The sequence below is a fragment of the Oncorhynchus nerka genome, linkage group LG4 (assembly GCF_034236695.1).
Source record: "Oncorhynchus nerka isolate Pitt River linkage group LG4, Oner_Uvic_2.0, whole genome shotgun sequence".
NCBI lineage: Eukaryota > Metazoa > Chordata > Actinopteri > Salmoniformes > Salmonidae > Oncorhynchus > Oncorhynchus nerka.
Genome location: NC_088399.1, coordinates 13,200,662 through 13,224,974, shown reverse-complemented (window position 1 = coordinate 13,224,974; position 24,313 = coordinate 13,200,662). Strand labels below are relative to the sequence as shown.

Genomic DNA, 24,313 nt, shown 5'->3' with positions numbered 1-24,313 from the left:
ATGGGGGCCTGTGAAGCATGAATGGTGTGCTTTATGGAGCGTGGTTCCCTCATGCAAAAACATGCACACACACACACACAGACCAATGTGAGTAGGGACACACAAACACACACAATTTCTCTCTGGCTTTAATGAGCCCCTCTGCAGCTGTTAACCCCTGCACTGGCCTGTATTACTCATGTGACCTGCTGAGGAACCTGAGGGTCTGCTGGCATGATGCTCGCTGCTGTTCCCATAGTTGGTCACTCCCCAAGACTGGAGGATAGCTCCATCACTATTCTCTAGGACACCCTCTTGATTTGGAGGTGAAATCCCATTGATGGATTTGGATATGTCAACATACTGTAAATGGTTGACATACTGTAAATTGAGAAATTGTATGACTAAACTTAAGACAAATAAGAATAAATTATATTACCAAACAAAGATAAATTATATAAAACACAATGGAAAAAATACCTTAAATTACAACATGGGCAGAAAACCCAATTCACCTCCTTCATTCATTGACGTTTATGGGTCATTTATAACAAAACCTTTAGACATTGCCAATCATTTTAATTACTATTTCACTAGTAAAGTGGAAAAACTCAGAAGTGAAATGACAATATTGAACAGTGAACTATCATATTTTTTTGCATAAAATATCTAATAATGAAAGAGAAAGGATTCCTGTTTTGAATTTGGTCAAGTTAGTGTGGGAGAGGTGGAAAAACTATTGTTATCCATCAATAATGATAAGCCGCCAGGTATACACAACCTAGATGGGAAACTATTGTTATCAATAATGATAAGCCGCCAGGTATACACAACCTAGATGGGAAACTATTGTTATCAATAATGATAAGCCACCAGGTATACACAACCTAGATGGGAAACTATTGTTATCAATAATGATAAGCCGCCAGGTATACACAACCTAGATGGGAAACTATTGTTATCAATAATGATAAGCCGCCAGGTATACACAACCTAGATGGGAAACTATTGTTATCAATAATGATAAGCCGCCAGGTATACACAACCTAGATGGGAAACTATTGTTATCAATAATGATAAGCCACCAGGTATACACAACCTAGATGGGGTATACACAACCTAGATGGGAAACTATTGTTATCAATAATGATAAGCCACCAGGTATACACAACCTAGATGGGAAACTATTGTTATACACAACCATTGTTATCAATAATGATAAGCCACCAGGTATACACAACCTAGATGGGAAACTATTGTTATCAATAATGATAAGCCACCAGGTATACACAACCTAGATGGGAAACTATTGTTATCAATAATGATAAGCCGCCAGGTATACACAACCTAGATGGGAAACTATTGTTATCAATAATGATAAGCCACCAGGTATACACAACCTAGATGGGAAACTATTGTTATCAATAATGATAAGCCGCCAGGTATACACAACCTAGATGGGAAACTATTGTTATCAATAATGATAAGCCACCAGGTATACACAACCTAGATGGGAAACTATTTTGAATGATACCAGACAGTATTTCCACCTTTATTTGCTATATCTTTAACTAAATCCTTAAGAAGTGTGTGTGTCTACCGGCGTGGAAGGAAGCTAAAGTAATTTCACAGCCTAAAAATAGTAAAGCACCCTTGGCTGGCTCCAACAGCCACCCAATCAGTTTGCTGCCTTTTCTTAGTAAACTGAAGAAGATAATTGTGATTGACCAAATACAATGCTATTTTTCAGAGAGCAAGTTAACTATAGAATTTCAGCATGCATATAGAGAAGGGCACTCAACTTGTTCTGCACTCAGATGACTGATGATTGGTTAAAATAAATGGATATCTAGACGGTTGTTGGAGCTCTATTAGATTTCAGTTCTTTGATATTATTGATCATAAATTGTTATTGAAGAAACTCATTTGCTATGGCTTAACATCACCCCCCAGTGAGTGTTATTCAATGAAAGCTTCTCTCACATCAGGGCAGTTGCCTTGGGCCGTTTCTTTATTTTTAATGATTTGCCACTGGTCTTACACAAATATAAGGACAACTAAAACGAGCAAAATCATGTAATCATGTTACACCGGATTCACCACCCGCCATTTGTGGCAGAGGCTACAGTCCATTACGGATTACAAAGGAAGACCCAACTATGATCTGCTCAACGACGCGTCACTACCAGACCAACTCAATGCATTTTATGCACACTTTGAAAATAACAACATCATGCCTTGCTGCGTGAGGGCCACCACCAACTGAGACGACTGGGTGATCTCGCTCTCCGAGGCCGACGTGAGGTCTTTAATCAGGTCAGCATGGGGGCAACAGGATTCCAGGGCCAGTTCTCAGAGCATGCACAGAACAGCTAGCAGGCATATTCACGGTCATTTCCAACCTCTCCTTGTCCCAGTCTGTAATCCCCACATGTTTTTAGCTGACCATCATCATTCCTGTTCCCAATAACTCTAAGGCTTTATGCCACAATGACTACCGCCCTGTAGCACTCACATCTGTAATCTTGAAATGCTTGAGAGGCTGGTTATGGCGCACATCAACTCCATCATCCAAGACACCCTAAACCCACTCTAATTTGCATACCGCCCCAACAGATCCATGATTGGCGCAATCTCAATTGCACTCCACACCGCTCTCACCCAGCTAGATCAGAGGAATACCTCTGTGAGAATGCTGTTTATTGACTACAGCTCAGCGTTCAACCCCATTGTCCCCTTCAAGCTCGTCACCAAGCTTAGGACCCTGGGACTGAACATCTCCCTCTGCACCTAGACGCTAGACTGGTGAGGGTAGGCAAGATCCCACTCTGACACGCTGACCCTCAACAAGAGCACCCCACAGGGGTGAGTGCCTAATCCCCTCCTGTACTCCCTGTTCACCCACGACTATGTGGTCACGCACGACTACAACACCATCATCAAGTTTGCTGAAGACATGACGGTGGTAGGTAGGCCTGGTCACCGGCGATGACGAGACAGCCTACAGGGAGGAGGTCAGTAACCTAGCAGTGTGGTGCCGGAACAACAACCTCTCCCTCAATGTCAATAAGACCAAGGAGCTGATCGTGGACTACAGGAAACAGGGGGGCGAGCACACCACTCATCCACATTAATGGAGCTGTAGTGTCCAAATCACTAAGGACTTAACACACACACGCACAGTCATGAAGAAGGCGCGAAAGCACCTCTTCCACCTCAGGAGGTTGAAAAGGCTTGGCATGGGTCCTCAAAACCTCAAAAAGTTCTACAGCTGTACCATTGAGAGCATCTTGACTGGCTGCATCACCGCTTGATATGGCAATAGCACCGACCGCATGGCGCTACAGAGGGTGATGCGGACAGCCCAGTACATCACTGGGGCCGAGCTCCCTGCCACCCAGGACCTCTATATCAGGTGGTGTGAAAAGAAGGCCTGGAAAATCATTAAAGACTCAAGCCGCCGAAGCCATAGACTGCTTCCGCACGGCAAGCGGTACCGGTGCATCAAGTCTGACACTAACAGGCTCCTGTACAGCTTCTATCCCCAAACCATAACACCACTAAAAAGCTAACAAAATGGCTACATGGACTCTCTGAGTTGACCCTTGTATCTTTTTTTTTTATTTTTGCGCTCTCTTCTCTATGCACACTCACAGAGCCCTACACAAACACACTCACAGAGCCCTACACAAACACACTCACAGAGCCCTACACAAACACACTCACAGAGCCCTACACAAACACACTCACAGAGCCCTACACAAACACACTCACAGAGCCCTACACAAACACACTCACAGAGCCCTACACAAACACACTCACAGAGCCCTACACAAACACACTCACAGAGCCCTACACAAACACACTCACAGAGCCCTACACAAACACACTCACAGAGCCCTACACAAACACACTCACAGAGCCCTACACAAACACACTCACAGAGCCCTACACAAACACACTCACAGAGCCCTACACAAACACACACACATCATTTGTTCACACACACACACATAATATGCACCTACTCTACACACCCACTCAGATACAATCATCATATACGCTGCTGTTACTCTCTTTATCATATATCCTGATGCCTGGTCACCTTACCCCCATACATATCTACCTCTATCACTCCAGTATCCCTGCACATTGTAAATATGGTAATGGAACTGTCTCACCCTTTATATAGTATAACTTACTTACTTACTTACTTTGTCATGTTCTTATTATTTTTAATTTTTCGTGTTTTTGTTCTACCTTATGTTATATTTAGTATTACATTGTTATTAATTACTGGATTGTAGGTTTAGTGATTGCAAGAACTGTACTTGTGCACATGGCATTAAAACTTGCCTATGTATGTGGATGATTCCACTCTCTACATGCCAGCACCCAAAGCCAGTGAGCTCACTGAGGTTCTACATTAGGAGTTACAGTCCAATCGGAATGGGTGATTCATAATAAACTGGTCTTAAATACATCTGAAACTAAAAGCATTGTATTTATTTCAAAACGTTCTCTAAGACCTAAACCTCAATAAAGACTGTGACCATTGAGCAAGTTGAGGAAGCTAACCTACTAGGTTTAACAAGTTGTTGTGAAGATGGGGAGGGGAAGATGGGGAGGGGTTATAACTAGCAATGTAAATAGCTCTGAGATAAGAAAAATATTACTACACAGATCATACATGTAACGTTAGCTAGTGAGCCAGCCAGCTAATGTTAGCTAGCTAGCTAACAGTACACTAACTTTAAATGAAATTGACTTTCTGACAAAATTAAAAACGTGTATTATCTGAAAATGTAGCTAGCTAGACTCGGTTACCCGTATATATATGGATGGATGCATCTCCTTCTCTGTCACGGATGCCATGGTTGCCCTTAGTTTGAAGATGTAATCCGGAGACAGGTGTTTTACAACAGCTTTCTCTGTGTTCTCTTTTCGACTCTGTCTGCATATTTGCAATCAAACACCAGAATTTTCTCCATCTCCTTAGCTATCATACTCTAATTCCATGGATTTCAAAACTTGATCCCCCAGAAAGTGGAGAGCAACACGTATACAGTTCTACTATGTGATATCTTTCAAAAAAGCCTCTTTAGAAAAGATTACCTACACATACTGACCAGCTCATGTTATAGGCAGAAGCGTGCTCCATGGCAGACCAATCCAAACTCATCTCTCAGCATTTCCAGCTCACTCATTATCTCAGCCAATCATGGCTAGCGATAAGGTTGCTCACTTTTTACATGGCTAAACCAACTGGGCTCGTAATTTAACAATTATATTCATATTTACAGATGGCATACACGTTTTTTATAAAGGCACATGAAAGTTCACGTTCCAGGAGGCATTTCTGCCCAAAAAAACGTATTTTGATAACAAAAAAAGAGTTCAACTCAAAAAAACATTATTTTATGATCGCATGAACTCCCGTCCATCTCCATCTCTTGCTAAGGCAAGCAGCAAAATTACCTATAAAAAATGTGATTAAACATAATCACACTGTGAGGTGACACACACACACCCTAATATACAATGTTTTGTTGTTGAATGGTTTGCATTATCTTTTTGCATGCTAGCAGATACCCATAGACTTCCAGTCATTGTGCTAACATTAGTTAGCACTGGTTGGCGAAACTAGCTCTAACTTCCTTCATACTGGACACAGAGACATACAAATGGTATCCACAAGTTCATCTGACTGGGGAATTAAATAAAGGGCCTCATTGCCAAAATCCAGAAGTATCCCTTTAATCCTCTGAAACTACGAAGGTGTTTTTCACATAAAGGCCTCCTTCATGTAAAGGCCTCATTACATAGATACCCTAACCACGTACAGCTGACCACTAAGGGGGAGAGGGGGGGGGATCTTTCTACAGTTGCCTCTATTTATTTTTCAATAAATAATTGATTCATTTCCCACTTAGCCCCCTGGGGCAGGTTGAGAGGATGCCAAGCTAGTTCCTCTTGACAGAGCCCTTGTTTATGTGACATTGACAAATTCACACAATGAAACAATCTCTGTCACATACCATGATACAACTGGGAAGCCTTGAGCTTGTAGTACGTCATTGGAAAAAATCCCAGAGCGCTGATTCATGGCCTTTTTTACTTTTATCCTCTGAATATTTTAGGTAAGATTTGGAATGGGGGTAAGTTGATCTTCCTGGAGATCTGCCTCAAGTGATAGTCAACCTGTATGACCAGAGCCTATATACTGTAGATTCACATCTGCTGAATCTTGTCATGTCTGTGAAGGAAATTAAATAATGGCTATGAAGCTGCCTGTGAACCCATAGCAGAAGGGTTAGGTGAGTAATGGCTACTGGACCTGATTTAAAGGGTCTGGTGGTGTATATACTTTGCAGTTATACTAGAGAACACATCTCAGTGCCCTTATTATGCTCTAATGGTCAAACTATCAATCCATGAATTTTCTATTTGGAAGACGACCATTTCTGCCATGTGTTCAGCCCACCTATGGTGTGCAATGACGGTCAAACTGAACAGGAGCAACTATTTGCTTATGTCTGTGGCAATATCAAGTCAAAACTGGTAGCCATATTTCCAGGGAGATGTCTTTGACCACACCCCAGGCAAACCAGCGAACTAGGGACCCCTATCATAGGTTAGCTAAAAAATATATATATTCACGTCTGGTCTTATCATCAGGTGAATCATCACAATGACAAAGAGTAATCAACATTTTAAAACAAATATATTTGGAAGATTGTTCTTCATTATTTTGACCTCCCCACATTATAATTGTGTGTGTATGTGTATGTAAACAAAAATGTACACTACTGTTAAAAAGTTTGGGGTTAACATAGAAATGTTCTTGTTTTTGAAATAAAAGCACATTTTTTGTCCATTAAAATAACGTCCATTTGATCAGAAATACATTATAGACATTGTTAATGTTGTAAATGACTATCGTAGCTGGAAACGGCTGATTTTCTATGGAATATCTACATAGGCGTACAGAGGCCCAATATCAGCAACCATCACTCCTGTGTTCCAATGGCACCGTGTGTTAGCTAATCTAAGTTTATCATTTTAAAAGGACACTTTCTGAAAACTGTTGTCCTTATTAAAGAAGCAATAAAACGGGCCTTTCTTCTGAAACTCGTAAGCCTATTCTTGTTCTGAGAAATGAAGGCAATTCCATGCAAGAAATTTCCAAGAAACAGAAGATCTCTTACAATGCTGTGTTCTACTCCTTTCACAGAACAGCGCAAACCTCAATAAGCCTGACTAACAGGTGTCTGTATATAGCCTTGCTACTCTTTTTTCAAATGTCTTTTTGTTGTTTTATTTCTTTACTTACCTACACACACACACACATACCTTTTTTTCCGCACCATTGGTTAGAGCCTGTAAGTAAGCATTTCACTGTAAGGTCTACACCTGTTGTATTCGGCGCACGTGACAAATAAACTTTGATTTGATTTGAAAATGTCTCTAACCGGAATAGAAAGAGTGGGAGGCCCCCTGTGCACAACTGAGCAAGAGGAAAAGTACATTTACATTACATTTAAGTCATTTAGCAGACGCTCTTATCCAGAGCGACTTACAAATTGGTGCTTTCACCTAAGTACATTAGAGTGTCTAGTTTGAGAAACAGATGCCTCACAAGTCCTCAACTAGCAGCTTCATTAAATAGTACCCACAAAACACCAGTCTCAACATCAACAGTGAAGAGGCGACTCCGAGATAATGGCCTTCTTGGCAGAGTTCCTCTGTCCAGTGTCTGTGTTCTTTTGCCCATCTTAATCTTTTATGTTTATTGGCCAGTCTGAGATATGGCTTTTTCTTTGCAACTGCCTAGAAGGCCAGTATCCCGGAGTCGCCTATTCACTGTTGACGTTGAGACTGATGTTTTGCGGGTAATATTTAATGAAGCTGCCAGTTGAGGACTTGTGGGGCGTCTGTTTCTCAAAATAGACACTCTAATATACTTGTCCTTTTGCTCAGTTGTGCACCGCGGCCTCCCACAGGTTGCCCTGTTTTGTGAAGGGAGTAGTACACAGCGTTGTACAAGATCTTCAGTTTCTTGGCAATTACTCACACGGAATAGCCTTCATTTCTCAGAACAAGAATAGACTGACGTGTTTCAGAAGAAAGTTCTTTTTTTCTAGCCATTTTGAGCCTGTAATCAAACCCACAAATGCTGATGCTCCAGATACTCAACTAGTCAAAAGAAGGCCAGTTTTAATGCTTCTTTAAACAGACAACAGTTTTCAGCAGTGCTAACATAATTGCAAAAGGGTTTTCTAATGATCAACTAGCCTTTTAAAATGATAAACTTGGATTAGCTAACACAATGTGCCATTGGAACACAGGAGTGATGGTTGCTGATAATGGGCCTCATTACGTCTATGCAGATATTCCATTAAAAATCAACCGTTTCCAGCTACAATAGTCATTTACAACATTAACAATGTCTACAATGTATTTCTGATCAATTTGATGTTATTTTAATGTACAAAAAATGTGCTTTTCTTTCAAAAACAAGAATTTCTAAGTGACTCCAAACTTTTGAACGGTAGTGTATGTCCAAGTCAAGAAAGTTGATCAGCAGCCAGAGGTACTTGCCGCACTGATCAAATATTAGTGGGGGGATTTTTCAAAGTCTATGTCAGATGCTCCTGAGTGGTGCAGCGGTCTAAGGCACTGCATCTCAGTGCTCAAGGTGTCACTACAGAGCTTGGTTCGATTCCAGGCTGTATCAAAACAGGCCGTGATTGGGAGTCCCATAGGGCAGTGCACAATTGGCCCAGCATCATCTGTGTTAGGTTTTGGCTACTTAAATAAAGGTTAAATAAAATACTCCAATGAGTGTAATTGGTTCAATGTTAGAAGTTGAGAAATAAAGTGCCATCATTAGAAAAAATATATTCTTCTCCTTTCTTCTGTAAGTATGTAATTCAAAATGAGTTTATTCTGTATTCCAGCAATATTCATAAAAACATACTTTATATATTTGCGGCCCCCCCCTGCAGTACCTCTGGGGACCCCTAGGGGCTGCAGACCCTCGATTGAATACCACTGGGTTAGGAACCAACACCAATTAATGTTACATCGTCTGGCACTGGAGGTTGTTTTGCAAAAGGCACAGATGTATTAGGATTTTCCCCCGCTTGGGACCTTTCCACAACGCTGGTTGATGCATGTCACACTATGGCCTGTTGCCTAAAGTCCTGGGGCCAACATACACAGAGAATTGCAGGGATTCATTGGTGTTTGTCACGAACACCTACGCCATAGCATTTGAAGGTAGAGAGTCAAACAGGTCATATGTGCCATAGTTAAATAAGAAAAAAACTAAACAAGGTCATTTGAGTTCAAAACTCAGCATAAGACAACAAACCTAGGGTTCAAAAGTTCCAGGCTCAACAAAAAAATGAGGACCTCAACAACATTAAGGTTAAAATAAATGCCATAATCAACATGAGAGAACAAGATGAGGGATAAAACTCAGCAAAACAAAAAGGTCAGGGTTCATTCGGAAGCAATACTGGAGAAGACAACAGGGTTAGTAATGACTCCATTGCTTTCCTTTGCAGCTGTATCTATTCTGTTTAAACTGAAAGTGTTGTAGTGTTTCACCTGCGACTATCTTTCCCATGAAAAATAGAAGACATGAAATGATTATCATATTTCAGCACTTTTGTAACAACGCCAGCCAGGACCCATTTCTTATGCTTTTAATCTCCCATCCATTAAATCGGTGATATCGGAGGGGATCCGAGCCAAGCAGATTGCTGTAGTCACTTCAGATGTGATGTACTCCTCATCCTATACCAAGGGAGAGGTCATTGAGTCGTCTGTACTTATTCATTTGTCTGGTCATCTTTTCATTTACATCTCTGAATAATAATTTCCCTCTGCGGTCCCTGGGAGACTAAACATTTACACTGAGTGTACAAAACATTAAGTACTCCTTCCTAATAGAAATGAGAAATCCTTCTTTAACCCGTCTCCTCCCCTTCATCTACACTGATTGAAGTGGATTTAACAAGTAACATCAATAAGGGATCATAGTTTCACCTGGATTCACCTGGTCAGTCCATGTCATGGAAAGAGCAGGTATTCATAACGTTTTGTACACTCAGTGTATATAATTGGGACAATGAGACAATCAACCACCAAGTCCAGCAATTTCTCTAATCCAACATAAAAGTGGCTAAATATAAGCGCATTATTCTCCCACGTTGGTGCTGTAAAGAACATTTCTGTCTAAAATGCTCAGACTTTACTGAGTACGCCCCAAAAGGGCAATATCAATATGAAGAGTGTCTGTGAAGTAAATTACACAGGGTTCTCACAGATGAATCATTACCACCATCAGCCATGTGCTTTCAATCAGTGACTGGTAAAGGATACTCACACTGAAACCCTTACCTCCATAGTAATTACCATTCAATGAATCATTCATTAAGAGCACATGATGGCCTTACTCCATTATGGGGCCATAAGTCCCCAACCACATGACAAGAGGCCACGTCATAATGACAGACCTGACTGAGACCTGATTGGTAAGCGATGACTGCATACTGAAAACCTTCAAGAATGTTATAAAGTAACGTGAAAACAATGGGCGATTGTCTGAGGGAAGCTGTCGCATTCAGCTTTCCTTCCATCGTATGATTTTCAACTCATGATATTACCCTCAATTATTATCCGTTGCAAAGTTTGCTAGAAAGAAGATTACGAAAATAGCAAAAACAGAAAATGATCCTTCTGGTGCGTCAACAGAGATTTTGAGCCAAAGGACCACACCACGACCAACCTAATCTGTCTGATGTAATTATGTCTGGTTCAAAATGTCATTACATTCGCTGAGTGCTAGCGGCCTTGTTGTCGGAGGCGAAGAGGCAAGTTTGGGAGTCTCATGATAAACACATGAGTCTTTGAAGTGGTAATCTTATTGTCTAAGGTCTATTACCATGACAGGTATATGAGAGGCCTCTGTCTGTCTGTCTGTCTGTCTGTCTGTCTGTCTGTCTGTCTGTCTGTCTGTCTGTCTGTCTGTCTGTCTGTCTGTCTGTCTGTCTGTCTGTCTGTCTGTCTGTCTGTCTGTCTGTCTGTCTGTCTGTCTGTCTGTCTGTCTGTCTGTCTGTCTGTCTGTCTGTCTGTCTGTCTGTCACAAGCCACAATAGAAACTAGGGCTGGGAATTACCAGGGACCTCACAATACAATATTATTACGATACTTAGGTGCCAATACGATATGTAATGTGATTCTAACGATTCTCGCAATTCTATATGTATTCGCAATTCGATACTGCTCACCATATATCTGCTGCAGAGGGACCAGAGAGAAGCCATGAGAAAGGTTTTGATCAGTCATGGAAATAAAAGTGCTGAAAACAAATACCCAATCCAGTCTCCCTATTTAAAAAGAAGATGAGGAACAAGCTAAGGAAAAATACTGGAGTTTTGGTGCAGGTACAGCCAACTAGCGCATAAATAATATTGCGATATTGTCGAAATGATATGATATATAATAATATCAAGATATGTAACTATATTGATGTCCCCCCCCCCCCCCACCCCATCACTAACAGAAACCCACATAGATAAACTCTTTGAAAACCTCTCCAGTGTCACTAAAGCTACATTGGCTGCGTGTACCAATTTAGTGCATAATAACAGTGCATAATATATGTTCAATAACCGTGTGTATGTGTACGTTTGTGTCTGTATACAATGTGACTGACGTCAGAGCTCAGTGATTACAGCAGATGAGGATGGGCGTTGTGCTGTGCAGCGTGTCTCCACTTGCCAAATCCCTTTTATACAGTCATCAGTGTTCGCTCTGAAAAGGTTAGCTGTATTTTCAGTGTGTTGAGAGAGGGTAGGAGAACCTGGTGCTGAGAAAGGACAAATCTTTCCTCTCGCTGCTCTTTGTTAGCAGGTGGTGTGGGGGTGGATCTGGGAGTTGTAGAGTAGAGGGTGGTGTCCATAAACTAGGATGGGAAAGCTAAAAACACTCTAGAACCATGTTGGGACAAGGAGAGTGGGGAGAGTGAGGAGGGTGTGGAGAATGAGGAGAGTGGGGAGAGTGTGGAGAATGAGGAGAGTGGGGAGGGTGTGGAGAATCAAATCAAATCAAATGTATTTATATAGCCCTTCGTACATCAGCTGATATCTCAAAGTGCTGTACAGAATGAGGAGAATGAGGAGAGTGGGGAGAATGAGGAGAGTGGGGAGAGTGGGGAGAATGAGGAGAGTGGGGAGAGTGAGGAGGGTGTGGAGAATGAGGAGAGTGAGGAGAATGAGGAGAGTGAGGAGGGTGGGGAGAATGAGGAGAGTGGGGAGAGTGAGGAGGGTGTGGAGAATGAGGAGAGTGGGGAGAATGAGGAGAGTGAGGAGGGTGTGGAGAATGAGGAGAGTGGGGAGAGTGAGGAGGGTGTGGAGAATGAGGAGAGTGGGGAGAATGAGGAGAGTGAGGAGGGTGGGGAGAATGAGGAGAGTGGGGAGAGTGAGGAGGGTGTGGAGAATGAGGAGAGTGGGGAGAATGAGGAGAGTGAGGAGGGTGTGGAGAATGAGGAGAGTGGGGAGAGTGAGGAGGGTGTGGAGAATGTGGAGAGTGAGGAGGGTGTGGAGAATGAGGAGAGTGGGGAGAGTGAGGAGGGTGTGGAGAATGGGGAGAGTGAGGAGGGTGTGGAGAATGAGGAGAGTGAGGAGGGTGTGGAGAGTAAGGAGAGTGGGGAGAGTCAGGAGAGCTGTATTCTAGCAGGTGAATTGTCTCTGGTACAAAAACCAAAACCAACACATAATTGAACTATTATTTGAAAAAATTGCAAATAACTTACGGTAGAATGCTTTTCAATACAGTGGCCATGTCCAAATACCCATACTAGCGTACTACATACTTAAGCTGCATACTCATTTTGGTGTTTGGTCTAGTAAAATTCACTCGTCTTTTTAGTTGATAATCAGATAAATTGACCCGCTGTACCAAAATGAACGAATGGCGTGAGTCAACGCAATCGCACATTAGATGATGCAGTCAGAGTACAATTATTTATTTTTGATCACATACTAAAAAACATTTTTTTTGCATACTATTTAGTACACTAGTAGTGGACACTGTCAGACTGTTTAATATGCTGCTTCCCTGCTGGCCTTTTGTTAAAGGTCCAATGCAGCATTTATTTTTATTTTTAAAACTTTTATTTTTATTTTATCTCAATATAAAATCATTTCTGGGTAACAATTAACTGTGATTGTTTTGAATTAAAATGATACAAATAAACTTTTTTTAGATTGCAAAGAGCAATTTCTCATGCAATAATGTTGCTTAGGACTGTCTGCGACATGTCTGAGTGGGGAGGGGAAAACCTGTGAGTCTACTGACTAATTCACCGCCTGGTGATGTCACCATCCAGGCCAAAACTCCACCCACCAAAACAAGATGACGTTTCTTTTCATACAGTTCTTACACTAAAACAGCATTATAATCATTTTCACAATGTTATTCCAACCTCATAGTGTGGAAATATATATAAAACACAGAAAAATCACATTATTGGGCCTTTATCTTTGACCAATTGAAAATAGCTTACTGTTTCGAATGTGTTTTACAACAGTCAAAATAAACTCTGACTATCCTGAATCCTGTCCAGAGAAACTCATTTCTGAATGTTCAGTTAAAACACACCACTGACAAAACAACACATGCTGCTCTCAGAACAGTCCAAGACATGTTGACTTCCTGAAGTCGTTCACTTAGCCCCTCAAGACGATAAGGCGCAGGATATGTCTGTCTGACGGTCACCTCGGGGGAACATACTATCCTAATCTCTTCTCTCCACGCGGCAAAAACAAAACGGCTCAAACACAGGGCCCAGAACACAGTGCCAATACGCTACAGTAATCTCATTATCTCATTAGTGCACATTATATCAGCCTGCTTTGCTCACACATGTTCAGCCAGAACACAGATGATTAGCAACGACGACACTATTCATTAGGAGGGTTGGAACGTGTTGCCGGTTGATGTGCGGTTCACATAAGGTGACAGTGTTATTCATTGCCAATGCCAAGTAGGTTTGGAAATCTCACCGGCTATTCTGGATAGTGTAAGATTATTTTTTGGTTCTTTCTGTTTCTTATACACAAGAGTAACTTTAAAAGTCATTCACATTTTAGAGCTTGGTACTGTGGCAAAGCAGTGGTTGAGTTTTCACATGCTGTGAAAAATCATCAATTTGATCGACATATTGTGAATGTTAGATATAAGATATTATAAATTAGGCACATTATTTCTCTGTCTACAGTAGCACCAAACTCCAGTATCCTCCACTCTGCTTCAGAAACCCAAAGGTCACCGTCTTTGAGGTGTTTTCCATATCTATCACAAAGTTATTCACACTCGAAAGAAACCCCTGTGCATCTCTGTTTTGGTGAACCTCTTTTTTTTGTGCTATGAAGTTACAGAACAATTGTGAAAAGCCTCCTCTCAGGAGACAACAGCAAATGATTTTCCTGACAGATGGAACAGAAAATAGACAGGCTCACCAAACCTATGATTTTTGAACGGGCGAGTTCGCTGCTAAATACACGCCTGTGGTCTCTACGCAGATCTTACATTTAAGATTGACTCAGTGATTGTATGAAAATAACAACAAGCTCTCACAGTCTCACTGCAGAATTAGACGTTCATCCACATTCTCCAAACGTCAGATTTTTAAGTTACGGGTTCAGTTTAGTCACTCATTCTGAATGGTTAAGGTAAGGGTTAAGGGTTAAGGTTTGGGATAGGGTTAAAACATGAAGTTTAGTCACTCATTCTGAATGGTTAAGGTAAGGGTTAAGGGTTAAGGTTTAAGGTTTGGGATAGGGTTAAAACATGAAGTTTAGTCACTCATTCTGAATGGTTAAGGTAAGGGTTAAGGGTTGGGATAGGGTTAAACCATTACGTTTAGTCACTCATTCTGAATGGTTAAGGTAAGGGTTAAGGGTTGGGATAGGGTTAAACCATTAAGTTTAGTCACTCATTCTGAATGGTTAAGGTAAGGGTTAAGGGTTGGGATAGGGTTAAACAATTAGGTTTAGTCACTCATTCTGAAGGGTTAAGGTAAGGGTTAAGGTTTGGGATAGGGTTAAAACCCCACGACTGGGATCGAACACGCCCACGTCTACAACCCAAGCCTGTTTGATGACAATAGCGCTCACTGTTACCCCTAGTGTCCGGTTTTGAAGCTGATTACCGACGTCCTCAGGACATGGCTAGACTTCCATTTTTGACGTCAATCTTGAATGACCTGGCTGGAAAATAAGCAGGGCCAATTGCCTGGAAGGAGGAGGTATTTATTGTCATTGGAGCTGGCAAAAACATGAACTGTCTCTCTCTGTGCCTCTCCCTTCGATGACATGTCTGTTTGCTTAGCTGCTTTAGGAGATTAGCTGTACATTCTTTCTTTTACTTTAAAGTGGTACAACACTACATGTTTGTGACGTTGCTGTCATGTGATAATTGTGGGGTGCTTGATGGGGAAGTTGTCAGTGTGTCGGTCTATTCATTTACATTTTAGTAATTTTTCAGACATTCTTATCCAGAGCGACTTACAGTATTAACATTACTGTAAACTTATAGCTATAGCTATATTGTGTGTGTGTGTGTGTGTGTGTGTGTGTGTGTGTGTGTGTGTGTGTGTGTGTGTGTGTGTGTGTGTGTGTGTGTGTGTGTGTGTGTGTGTGTTTGGACAGGTACAGTCTCTCTGTGTGTGCACTGATAGATGTGTTTTTTGTTCATTATGACACTACAGTACAGTACATCACCGGGGCCAAGCTTCCTGCCATCCAGGACCTCTATAGCAGGTGGTGTCAGAGGAAGGTCCAAAAAAATGTTCAATAACTCCAGTCACCCAAGTCATAGACTGTTCTCTCTGATACCACACAGCAAGCGGTACTGGAGAGCCCAGTCTAGGTCCAAAAGACTCCTTAACAGATTCTACCCCCAAGCCATAAGACTGATGAACAATTACTCAAATGGCCACCTGGACTATTTAAAAAAATGTCAAATGTACCCCTCCCTAAATCTGTTCTTAACTCTATTTCTTGAACTGCATTGTTGGTTAAGGGCTTGTAAGTAAGCATTTCACGGGAAGGTCTACACCTGTTGTATTCAGCGCATGTGACAAGTAAAATTTGATTTGACTAAGTGGTCTTGTGAAAACCAAAGGCAACTCTTAGGCTGCCTTTAAACAGGCAGCCCAATTCAGATCTTTTTTCTTTCATTATTGACCAATCATATCAGCTCTGAAAAAGATCCGATGTGAGAAGATCTGATGTGATTGGTCAAAAGACCAATTACTGGAAAAAATATCAGAATTGCCTGTGTGAACGCAGCCTTAGAGTAAATTCTACATATTGGCCAATCGCGGCTGTCATGCTATAATGTGATTGGCTAATAACCAATAGGAGACACTTCCACCAGCAGCTCCCATTGGTCAAGCAGGACACCACCTAAATGCAATACACAGGCCTTTAAGTCCCCTTAGATGACATCACTGTCTTGAGTTGTCTGCATGTTCCATAGCTACTTATTTCCATGATAAATACCCTGTGGCCTTTATAGTACTGTATGTCTGTATCCAGTGTTGTGCAGGACATGTAATTGTGGCACGGAAAACACCCTTTTAATTGCCCTAGAAGGGATTAATTAAGTGATATTGAATTAAATACAACAGCACAGTCTCCCTCACATCTCGGGTCACAGTGTTTGGCCGTGGGCACACAGGTAGTCATGTTTACACTACAAATAATATAACCTCCTAAGGCTGGCTAAGACTGACCTGCAAGCTCCTCATTCACACCTCCACAGACAGACTTACCCAGACAAAGTGCACTTGTCAAGGCATTAAGTGGCCGAACACAGATAGGCAGACACACACAAACACACACACACACACACACACACACACACACACACACACACACACACACACACACACACACACACACACACACACACACACACACACACACACACACACACACACAGACAACACACACACACACACACACACAATAGCTTACTCAGAAGGTCAGACACACAAATACACACGCGCACACAAACCTAAACCAAATGCCAGCCTCTCTGTGTTTTCCAGTTATTCCATGGCGTAATACCCTACAGACGTTCCAGCATGAACTGAGGCCTACTCACCAGATCCAGGAATGCCTCCTGAAGGGGAAGTTGTTCACGTGCATCATTTTCTTCTCCCGTCCCGCCTGAGAGCGACCCGCCTTCATTTAAGCTAAAGGTGTGTGCTCGTTTTGCTACAGTATTTGTCACTCACAGGTTAAAATAAAAGACTAGAATCTCACAAACATGGTCTCTCCCCTCTTTTTCATGGTTTTGAAAGTCAAATTCGATGGCTTCTCAATGTGAAGCAGAGTTTCGATTTGGCTGGGGAGGGTGACATTTGTCCAAATGATATCTGGTGAACGAACTGGTTTATGCCGGGGGTTAGAACTACCCCACTGGGCAACAGCTGGCTGAATCAACGTTGTTTCCACATTATTTCAACCCCAAAAATATATGTGATGACGTTGAATTAACATGGAAAACTCATTGGATTTGCAGAGAGTCATCACCGTAAGGGCTTTTCTTCACCTTTAACCTTAATCCATTGACATGGTGATATTTTTTTTGTTGATTTCATGTTGAATTTACAATAATTGACAACTCAGCCAAATGTAAATAAAAACTACACGTTGAACTGACGTCTGTGCCCAGTGGCACAACACCATGGTAAATATTTGTCCAGGGTTCAGTGGTTAAGGCGAATGTGTCAATACTCAGGCATGTAAGGATCTTTCAATACCCTCCTGAAAAACAAACTCCACAGAAAAGTCTACCAGAAACCAGTCAAGTCAGGAAATCCCCTGTCTCTCTCTTTAACTGTTAGAAGGATATTCTGCAATAGTACAACAAAAGGAGAACATCTGTCTCTCCTTTTCCTGGGAAGACTTCCAACTAGGACATCAAACTCATTCCGGCACATTGCCGTGGTCTTCATCGTGAACGTCTCATCGCTGGATTCCCCCCAGAGAATTCTACCTCTCCTCTCTCTCTCAGTCGCTATCTCTTCCTCAATCACTTCATCCCTCTCATCCACCTAAGGAAATTTACACTTTTTGAGGCTTCATCTGAGTGGAGGAACAACGTTCCTTTTCCTCCAAGTGAAAGGTGAGGATTCCGCTCTAATCCTAAATCCATGGGTCATTTTCCACGTTGGTGCCATGTCAAGAAAACTGCAGGTCAGCTTTTCTCTTCCTGGTTGATCACAACCTCCTGTGATGTCAATGATCCGTGGAGGCCCAGGGATGGTAGCTAACTGCTCATGGTCAGCCAGGGGTCATAGCTAACTGCTCATGTTATTGATCCTCTTAGCGTCAACAGCTTGATTCATGTTCTCTCGCTCCCTGATGGATGGGTGGACCGAACGGGTGGAGAGAAAAACCCGACCAGTCAGACTGATAGAGTTGCTAGGGAGAGCTGCGCTTCTCTCCAAAAATATCTAAACCACATTCTTCCTGCAATGGATATTTTCAATGTCTATAGTAAAGCTGTCAGGCAAGTTAATGTACACCCAATCCCGGTTCAAGCCACAAAGGCAGTATGAACATACAAAAAAACTAGCAAATGGCAAGTGATCAGGAGTGAACTTTCAGTATCTTCATTTTTGTATTGCAGCCTGGCTGATGGTGGTAGAGGTATATAATGTCTAGGTAAGATACCTCCATGGTGGTGGTGGTAGAGGTATGCCAGGTGTCATCTGAAGAAACTGTGCCTGGTCTGTGATGTCCTGTTGGTTCTCTGGACTGGCTTTCCTTCCCTGGTCATACGGCCAGACCTAGAACCAGCCCGGGGGAGTTGTATGTCTAGCAACACCCAGGAGGAGAGCCCACGCGGGGGACACCGAGCAAGAGAGACCCACTCTATGCCTGGTAGTATGTGCAGGATAAACACACACACACAGGGACTGATGCACACACTGACTCTCACACAGATGCGGGACGCACTCAGACACATATACAGACACAGCACACGTTGTCTCACAACACACACAAACAACACCCCACACAAAACACACGCCCCTCCTGCACAAAACAACTCTCTTTCTCTCTCTCTCTGTAAGACTCCACAATCCAGCTGTATGTCAGGTCCTCTTAATCCATAGCAGGATGCCTGTCTGTCTTTGTCTGGGCCCAGAGAATCTCTCTCTCTCTCTCTCTCTCCCTCTCTCTCCCTCTCTCGATCTCTAGCCTGCAGAGCCGGCTCCCGTCTGCAGCAGAGTGGCTGTGAGTGTGAGACTGAGGGAGTGTGTGTCTGAATGTTGGTGGAATCGTCAGTCAGAGGGGGCCTCTTTAGGGGAGATCCCTACAGGCAGCTTTTCAGGTGTCTGAGAGAGGCTATTTGGAATGACAGCTGATTAGACTGGCTGCTGTTGGTGTGTTTCAACTGACTTGTTTAACCTGTTTAATATCTATACATGTCAGTTAGTCTTGTATATAATACATGGTTGAATATCACTTATCTGATGAAATTATCAACTAACTGGTATTCAACCAGGTATTAAGTATAAATCTAACTAACAGGTACACTCTTTAAAAAAAGTTTATATCTAGAACCCAAAAGGGTTCTTTGGCTGTCCCAATAGGAGAACCCTTTGAAGAACCCTTTTTGTTTGCAGGTAGAACCCTTTTGGTTCCATGTAAAACCTACATGGAACCCAAAAGGGTTCTACCTGGAACCAAAAAGGGTTCTACCTGGAACAAAAAGGGTTCTACATGGAACCAAAAAGGGTTCTCCTATAGGGACAGCCAAAGAACCCTTTTGGAACCATTTGTTTCTAAGAGTGTATACATATTCAACTAAGCTAAAGACAGATAAATAAAGCACAAATAATGGAGATGTTTAAACCTATTTAAAACAACAAAAGGTCATAAAAACTAGAGGAATTTAAATTGACATGATTGACATAAAACCGATTAATATAAGACTGTCTGTTTAAAAATGTTGAAATGTTCAAGAGAGGTCCACTACTACACTACAAGTCCAGCCCTTCTTCCAAAACAAATTAGCATTCTTCCATGAAGTTAACATCTCTTCACATTCCAATCTCTTATCGTCCATTATGCATTTCCATTATTACATTTGCCTCTCCCTCCATCATCTCCTTTACTGTCAGGAATGCACCTCTAGCTATATCTCTCTATCTCTCTATTTACTATAGTCTGAAGTGAACCTCGCTTGGTCCTTTTGCAGCGACACCCCAGGATGACCCTGGTGGTGCCCCAACCATGCTTTGTTCATGCCATTTTAGGACAGGGAGGAAATAGTAAACAGGCAACTTTGCAGTGATGCCTGTCTTAAGGAATGACCCATGATGCAGACATGATGCAGACAAGTTAGAGCATGTTTCAAGGTAAAGCCTGAAATGTATCATGAAAAGTTATCCAGTCTCAATGTGGATGGATAAATATCTGTCTGAATATGATCTATGAAGGCTTCTTTCAGAACACAGGGCCATATAATGTCAGTGAGAGTGGGTTAAGCGATCTAGTAGTGTGTTTTTTCCATAGAACAACAACAGACTTTCATCATGGCAGTGTGTGATTTATAAATTGTCGTATGATATAAAAGCCTAGGTCATAAAAAAGGTATCCACCTTCAAAAAAGGCTGTTTCGGTTTATGGGGGAAAATATGAGAGGGGCACAGACACACAAATCCTTTGGCCACAGAGTACAGACAGTTTGGCGTTGGCACCAGATACTGTATGCCCAGGCCCGAATTGCATCGGGCAAAGCACTGAGATCGAAATTGCAACCACAGCAACAGCTGCGTCTTATGCTGTGTTTTTGAATTGCTACAGTACGTGGTCTTTTTATACGGAATGCCTCATTTTATGTCCCACAGAGCACATTTAACTACAGACCCTGGACCATCAAAAGTACAGCATAGTGTAGACATGATTATTTAGGCGTCTTCAGAGGATTGCAGCACGAGCTACAGGGTTTCAACACATTGATTAGACATGGCAATCCGCTTCCTTTCAAGATTTTACGCGTCATTAACATTTCACTGGAACAGATATTCACAGCGGAACACAGAGATGGTTTCGCCTCAATGCTGGGGTTTTTTCTTCTTTTTTTTCTGAGGCTGTGGAGATGTGGTGATGTCACATGCTCGTTTAATTTCCCTCCTCCGTCTCCTCTAGGGCTACGGATCGGGAGGGACTTTTCCAGCCCTGACCTAACGTCCATAGCTAATTCAGATGACCGTGTGCCCTAGCTGTGTTAAAACACCAACGCTCAATGTCTTGTTAGTGGACTGTCTTTACAGCGATAGAGTTAATCATGTTGTTAAACCATGGAGAATATTCTGATAACATTCGGAAGGGTGTGGTTCCTTAGCCATCTGTTCAACAGGCTAGGATAATAAACGTATACATTTGTGTGTAAGCAAATTCTTCTTAATGCTTGGTTGAATTTGTTAATAATGGGAGTGTCAAAGCTGATGATAAAATGAGAGGGTGGACAGCTTTCAGTGTGTGTGTGTGTGTGTGTGTGTGTGTGCGTGTGTGCGCGTATGCGCGTGTGCGCGTGTGTGTGTGTGTGTGTGTGTGTGTGTGTGTGTGTGTGTGTGTGTGTGTGTGTGTGTGTGTGTGTGTGTGTGTGTGTGTGTGTGTGTGTGTGTGTGTGTGTGTGTGTGTGTGTGTGTGTGTGTGTGTGTGTGTGTGTGTTCATTTAAATAGGTGTATCTGTGTGCGTACGAGTTCAGTTTGAGTGTGCATGTAAGTGAATGTGTCAGTGTGTGTTGGCATGTGTCAGTGTGTGTGTGTGTATGTGTTATTGTGACATATTCAATCATCAGAACTAGGGCTGGGGATATTCTCTGTCTCCTCCTGTGCTTTGTGCATTAGCCTGCATGCCTAACATAACAGCTCCTGTCTGGACAGAGGGGAAGAACACAGAGCATTGAGTAGCCTAGCCAGAGCAGGAACCGGTTTTAACCAAACCTACCCCATCAGTCCCCAGGCAACACCAAACATACACACACACACCATCCGACTCTCACCCTGATCCCACACTCTCCGGTGGGGCCACATGTATTTAGTTTGATTCCAGAATGTTCGCAATGCTTCCCTGAATCTCAGTCAGCATCCCAAATGTTACCCAGAGGTCCCTGTCCCGCCTGGTGTAACAGTGCTCTACTTTTGACAAGTCCCTTTTGGATGCAACCAGAATCCCTGGAGACAAGGCTGGCAGCTAGCTCTCTACAGGGAGAGGTGGTCTTGCCAACACAGTAGCAGCAGTTGGCTTTGGTGTAACAAAGTAGGTCCTGTCCCTGTCCCGCCTAGTGTACCAGAGTAGGTCCTGTCCCTGTCCCACCTAGTGTAACAGAGTAGGTCCCTGTCCCGCCTGGTGTAACATAGTAGGTCCCGTCCCTGTCCCGCCTGGTGTAACATAGTAGGTCCTGTCCCTGTCCCGCCTAGTGTAACAAAGTAGGTCCTGTCCCTGTCCCACCTAGTGTAACATAGTAGGTCCTGTCCCTGTCCCGCCTAGTGAAACAGAGTAGGTCCCGTCTCTGTCCCGCCTGGTGTAACATAGTAGGTCCTGTCCCTGTCCCGCCTAGTGTAACAAAGTAGGTCCTGTCCCTGTCCCACCTAGTGTAACAGAGTAGGTCCTGTCCCTGTCCCGCCTAGTGAAACAGAGTAGGTCCTGTCCCTGTCCCACCTAGTGTAACAGAGTAGGTCCTGTCCCTGTCCCGCCTAGTGTAACAGAGTAGGTCCCGTCCCTGTCCCGCCTGGTGTAACAGAGTAGGTCCCGTCCCTGTCCCGCCTGGTGTACCAGAGTAGGTCCTGTCCCTGTCCCGCCTGGTGTAACATAGTAGGTCCTGTCCCTGTCCCGCCTGATGTAACATAGTAGGTCCTGTCCCTGTCCCGCCTAGTGTAACAAAGTAGGTCCTGTCCCTGTCCCACCTAGTGTAACATAGTAGGTCCTGTCCCTGTCCCGCCTAGTGAAACAGAGTAGGTCCCGTCCCTGTCCCGCCTGGTGTAACATAGTAGGTCCTGTCCCTGTCCCGCCTAGTGTAACAAAGTAGGTCCTGTCCCTGTCCCACCTAGTGTAACAGAGTAGGTCCTGTCCCTGTCCCGCCTAGTGAAACAGAGTAGGTCCTGTCCCTGTCCCACCTAGTGTAACAGAGTAGGTCCTGTCCCTGTCCCGCCTAGTGTAACAGAGTAGGTCCCGTCCCTGTCCCGCCTGGTGTAACAGAGTAGGTCCCGTCCCTGTCCCGCCTGGTGTAACAGAGTAGGTCCCGTCCCTGTCCCGCCTGGTGTAACATAGTAGGTCCTGTCCCTGTCCCGCCTGGTGTAACATAGTAGGTCCCGTCCCTGTCCCACCTGGTGTAACATAGTAGGTCCTGTCCCTGTCCCGCCTAGTGTAACAGAGTAGGTCCCGTCCCTGTCCCGCCTAGTGTAACATAGTAGGTCCTGTCCCTGTCCCACCTAGTGAAACAGAGTAGGTCCCGTCCCTGTCCCACCTGGTGTAACATAGTAGGTCCTGTCCCTGCCCCGCCTAGTGTAACAAAGTAGGTCCTGTCCCTGTCCCACCTAGTGTAACAGAGTAGGTCCCGTCCCTGTCCCGCCTGGTGTAACAGAGTAGGTCCTGTCCGTGTCCCGCCTGGTGTAACAGAGTAGGTCCCTTCCCTGTCCCGCCTGGTGTAACAGAGTAGGTCCTGTCCCTGTTCCGCCTGATGGAACAGAGTAGGTCCTGTCCCTGTCCCGCTTGATGTAACAGAGTAGATCCCCTCCTTGTCCCGCTTGGTGTAACAGAGTAGGTACTGGTCCTGTCCTGCCTTTGTGTAACAGAGTAGGTCCAGATCCTGTCCCACCTGGTGTAACGGAGTAGGTCCTCTCCCTGTCCCGCCTGGTGTACCAGAGTAGGTCCCTTCCTGTCCCGCCTGGTGTTACAGAGTAGGTCCTGTCCCTGTCCCGCCTGGTGTAACAGAGTAGGTCCCTGTCCCGCCTGGTGTAACGGAGTAGGTCCTTCTCCATTTCCCGCCTGGTATAACAGAGTAGGTGCTCTCCCTTTCCTGCCTGGTATAACAGAGTAGGTCCCTGTCCTGCCTGGTGCAACAGAGTAGGTCCCATCCCTGTCCCGCCTGGTGTAACAGAGTAGGTCCTGTCCCTGTCCCGCCTGGTGTAATATAATAGGTCCTGTTCGTGTCCCGCTTGGTGTAACAGAGTAGGTCCCTTGCCTGTCCCACCTGGTGTAACAGAGTAGGTCCCATCCCTGTCCCACC

At 43.5% G+C, this 24,313-nt stretch overlaps 1 protein-coding gene across 3 annotated transcripts in view; it reads right to left on the bottom strand.

Moving 5' to 3' along the window:
• The window catches only part of LOC115124197 (3',5'-cyclic-AMP phosphodiesterase 4D-like), a 457,268-nt gene that overhangs the window by 145,975 nt on the left and 286,980 nt on the right, over positions 1-24,313 (bottom strand). The window contains exon 1 of one of the 3 annotated variants that reach the window (XM_065017244.1): positions 17,167-19,300. The exons of the other annotated variants lie outside the window; for them this stretch is intronic. Coding sequence (XP_064873316.1) covers positions 17,167-17,252 — 86 coding nt within the window. The 5' untranslated portion in view covers positions 17,253-19,300. Of the gene's footprint in view, positions 1-17,166; positions 19,301-24,313 lie in introns of those variants that run through there. 3 annotated transcript variants of the gene reach the window in all.